At 35.7% G+C, this 4,957-nt stretch overlaps 1 protein-coding gene across 1 annotated transcript; it reads right to left on the minus strand.

The window, feature by feature from the left end:
- Positions 1–1,122: 1,122 nt before the first annotated feature.
- On the minus strand, positions 1,123–3,386 carry LOC141673721 (uncharacterized). The gene is made up of 6 exons (XM_074480461.1): positions 3,209–3,386; positions 2,761–3,110; positions 2,184–2,668; positions 1,854–1,959; positions 1,711–1,757; positions 1,123–1,669 (listed from the first exon to the last, which is right to left on the minus strand). Exons 1-6 carry the CDS (start codon positions 3,384–3,386, stop codon positions 1,123–1,125), a joined length of 1,713 nt encoding a protein of 570 aa, XP_074336562.1.
- Positions 3,387–4,957: the final 1,571 nt, after the last annotated feature.

The following is a 4,957-nucleotide window of genomic DNA, read 5'->3' on the forward strand; positions in this document are numbered from 1 at the left end:
CTAAATAAGTGTTGACAATATTGATAATAATCTATTTTTACACAAATAATAAAAGAAAACTATGTAAACTATATGTATTACATCTAAAATATTACATATAATCTATAATAAATTTGTCAGGTTTTAATCGGATTTCAGGTTTCGATCGGGTTTGGATTGGATTTCCGATTTTGGATCGGTTATCGGTTCAGTATAGTTGAAATCCAAATCCAAATCCAAATCCAAAACTTCGGGTTCGGTATATCCAAAACTTCGGATTTCCGATCGGATTAATTTGTCATCCTTAGAATCTTGCTAAAGTAGTTCCCTTTTCATTGTAAAGAATTTTGAAAATATATTCGGTATGAATATTTATTTAAGGGAAAACCAGAAAGAAAAAAAATTTAATAATGTGTTAATTATGGCACCAGTACAAGAAAAATGCCATCAAACAACACCCATCAGACAACGCTTGGCCAAAAAAGTGTTGCCCAGAATTTTAATACAACAGTTTTTGAAAAACCAAAAAACAGGTGTTGGCTGATATATATTACTACAAGCAAAACAAAACTGTTGTCTAGTAAAACAAGTCAGACAAATCTTTTCATAAACCTGGTGTTGTGTGAATGACAAACTTATAGCATTACCACAACGCTTTAAAATCCATTGTCTAGTTCTTAAAGGCAGACAACACTTTCTAACTTCATGTTGTGCAAGTAAGTTTGCATAATGGTTTTTAAATGATATGTCTGAAATATATAGAGACAACGTCTCAATTAACAGTTGTAAAAATGAAACAAGTGTTTTTTCTGTTGGTAATTTAAGATGTGTCAAACAACGTACAAGTATAAGTGTTGTCTGAATTAAAAATGACATACAAGTGTTTTTCTATGTTGTAGATTATACTTTCAGACAATGGGCTAACCGATAAAACCGTTGTCTTACTCTGGTGATTTTTTTAAAAACATTACCAGAAACAAGGCAAACTTGCCAAACCAAAGGCAACAAGGAAAACCACCAAAACCAGATGCAACAAGCAAATCAACCAACAATCAAGAACTGAAAATAAATAACAGAACCAAGCCAAAGTTATTATGCATGTTCATACAAAGTATAGTAATTGAAAGTACAAATAAAAATTCTTCAAGAAAGTTGAATTAGTTCATCAACATCCCGCATGTAACTATCCATGTCATCACCACTATCATCTATCTCGGGAAAATTGGGCATGAAACAGTCATTCTCAAGTTCCACTTCAACGGATTCCTCATCTGCATCATCATTATCTTCATGGTACTTTTTCTCGGGCAATTTCAACACCACCGGCCATAATTTCTCAGAGGGATCGTCGATATAACAAACTTGTTTAACATGTTTTGCTAAAACAAACGGATCATTCAAAAAACCCAACCTATTCAAATTAACCGATGTATATCCCAAGTCATCAACCTTAATCCCTTTGTTTATATCTACCCAATTGCAAAGAAAAATAGGGACCCTAAAGTGATTATCGTCCAACTCCCAGATACTTTTTATAACTCCGTAATATGTATGTGATATGTGTTCAATATTTTGATCCTTACCCTGCACAATCATTGTGTCTGCTTCTACACACACACCACTGCATTGAACTTGACGCATATCATCACGATCCTTGGTACTAAAGGTAACACCATCCATTCTGTAGCCACTGAATGTAGGAACATCCTTGTTGGGCTCATCTGTAATCACCTTATCTCGGCCGATATCTCTTTTTCATCGGCCAAATTTGAAGCAATCTGAAAAAAAGGAATTCAAACATGTAAAATAATTCAGGTGAGGTAGTAAGTTATAAAACAGTGGGAAAAAAATACATCAAACGACGCACGTAATACCTTTTCCTTAAACCATTTTCGGAATGTCTCATTTTGCTTATTTTTAAGCCACATTTCATCATTTTCATGTTCCAGATATTTTGTCATTAAAAAGGCCATGTGTTCACTGTATTTAAAGATAAGACAATATAAGTTGGTTGAACTAATGACAGAAAATATATATGCATTTTTTCAAGTAAAGAGAGAGAAAGTGTAAGAAGTTACTCAATATATGTCCTAACAGCAGTGGTATTTTGTAGAACACATAAATGTGCTACGTGCAAATCAGTACAGCTCGGGGTTATAATCGTTGCACCGGATTATGGCTTGCAAATAGAATCCTTGGTATGCCTGCCTTTTTTTGGTACCCCAATTGTCACTTCTTCATTATCCACCAAATATTCAACTGCCTCTTCTGCAATATAGGCCTCAGCGATGCAACCTTCTGCACGAGCTCGATTTCTTATATATACATTGAATATCTTCATGTATCTCTCAAAAGGATACATCCACCTAAGGAAAATTGGTCCACAAAGCTCGACTTCTCTTACAAGATGAACCGAGATATGAAACATTAAATCAAACAACGAGAGAGGAAAGTATTTTTCAAGCTGACAAAGAGTTTCTACCAGTTGCGATTGCATTTTCTCCAGCTTATCAACCTCAATAACTTTACTACAGATCGCTTTGAAAAATAGACAAAACTTGATAATAGTGTTCCTGACCTGTTTTTGTAGTGACGAGCGAATCGCAATTGGGAGCAAGTGATGCAAAATCGTATGGCAATCGTGAGATTTCATTCCGGTAAGACGAAAATTTTCCACTGAAACGAGGTTCTGAATATTAGAACAAAAACCATCAGGCAACTTTATGCCAAGGAAGGATGAGCAAACAACCTTTTTTCAGAATGGGTTAGATTCCAAGATGCCAATGGTAACTTCTCCTTTTTCCCCAGAGTTTTTGGCCTTAGTTTTGTTCTAATCCCCATTTCAGCCATGTCAATGCGCACAGATTCCTTGTCTTTCGTCTTCTTTGGTATATTAAGCATCATACCGAGTAAAGATTCACATATATTTTTCTTGATGTGCATCACATCGAGAACATGTCGAACCGGCAAAAATTTCCAATACTCAAGTTCTAAAAATATAGAAACCTTCTTCCATACAGGTCGAGCATCACCTTTCTTCAATCGTGGTTGGCATTGTGTTTTACCATAGACATGTCCCTTTAAATGTTGCACTCTTTCAAGTACCTCCTCTCCGGTCAATGGAACTGGAGCTATTTTTTTTCTACGGTGTTATCAAAATCTTGTTTCTTCCGACGATAAGGATGATGACGGGGCAACCACCTTCGATGCCTCATGACCATGCACTTACGATAATTGACAAGCCTTATAACTTTTATTTGATCAACACAGATAGGACAACCATTATACCCTTTGATTATATTTCCCGACAAGTTACCATAGGCTGGATAATCACTAATAGTCCATAACAAGATGCCTTGTAGCAAAAAATTGCTCATTCTTGTAAGCATCGTACACTTGTTTCCCATGCCACAACTTTTTTAAATCATCTATAACTGGTTGAAGAAACACATCAATATCATTTCCGGGTTGAGTTGGTCCAGATATCAACAAGCATAGCATTATATACTTCCGTTTCATACAAAACCATAGGTGGAAGATTATAAATTGACATCAAAACAGGCCAACATGAGTAATCAAGATTACAGCTACGAAAAGGATTGAATCCATCAGAAGATAGAGCTAACCGTAAGTTTCTAAGATCTGAAGAAAAATCTGGCCACCTTGCATCGACTTCCTTCCATGTTTGTGCATCAGCAGGGTGTCTCAATTTACCATCCTTTAACCTTTCCCTGTCATGCCAAGTCAAGTCCTTAGATGTCTGAGGTGAGTTGAACAAATTCCTCAAACGTGGTATTAATGGAAAATACCATAAAACCTTGGCAGGAATCCCTTCCAATTCATCTCCTTTTTTGTTTAACTTCCATCGAGAGGCTTGACAAATGCGGCACTTCGTCTCATCTTCATCTCTCTCTCCACGGTATAGTAAACAATCATTCGGACATACGTGTATTTTTTCATACTCCATTCCCAAGGCACACAAGCTTTTTTTAGCTTCACCGAATGAAGAAGGAAATATGTTGCCTTGTGGAAGCATAGACCCGACCAAAAGTAGCATTTCAGAGAAGCAAGTATCAGATATTTCATACTTTGCTTTCAAGTTATAAAACTTTATCAAAGCCTTCATCTTAGTGTATCCTTCACATCCTGGATAAAGAGGTTCATATTCAGATTTAATATGGTTAAACATTTCCGAGGAGTCCAGGGATACATCATCATTTTTACCGATTGGGATTTTATCTACCGATTCTGAACTGCCTGTCCCTTCAGTGGTAGGCTCACCTCCTTCTCTATTGCACTCTCCGTGCCAAATCCAACACTTGTACATTTGATCGATACCATTGAGAAAAAGATGGTCCCTTACTTTTCGATCATGCCAATGTTTACTATATCCGCATTTTATACATGGACAACAGATTTTATTTTCACTAAATCCGTTCTCAAATGCACACAACAACAAATCCTCGACTCCTTTTTTGAATTTTTTTGTTCTTCTATCTGCCTTTAACCAAGACCTGTCCATATGTTTTAATTCAAAATATGACACATAATTAGAAGTTACAACTAATTAGAACATGCATAATTATGAACCCTAAAAATTTAACGAAATTAAACTTAATGGAGATGAAGTAATTACCTTAACACTGACCCAATCAAAAAGATGAAGTTGTGGTTTCAATCGAGTTTTTTTGAATTTAATCGAAAAGTTATTTTCAATCGAGATGAAGTTATTTTGATGAAGAGGATGAAGAGCTTGAGTGAAGAAATTGAGTGAAGAAGATGAAGAAATCGAGTCGAGAAGATGAAGAAATCGATTCAAGAAATCGAGTGAAGAAGATGAAAAAATCGAGTCAAAGGCGAGAAAATGAATGGCTTAGGACAAAGATCTGGGAGGTTTGAATCGCTTAAGACAAAGATCTGGGGCTATTAATGAATACAGGCAGCATGCACAAACATTTTGTGCTTTTTTTAACAAACA

This window comes from Apium graveolens, chromosome 7, assembly GCF_009905375.1.
Source record: "Apium graveolens cultivar Ventura chromosome 7, ASM990537v1, whole genome shotgun sequence".
Taxonomy (NCBI): domain Eukaryota; kingdom Viridiplantae; phylum Streptophyta; class Magnoliopsida; order Apiales; family Apiaceae; genus Apium; species Apium graveolens.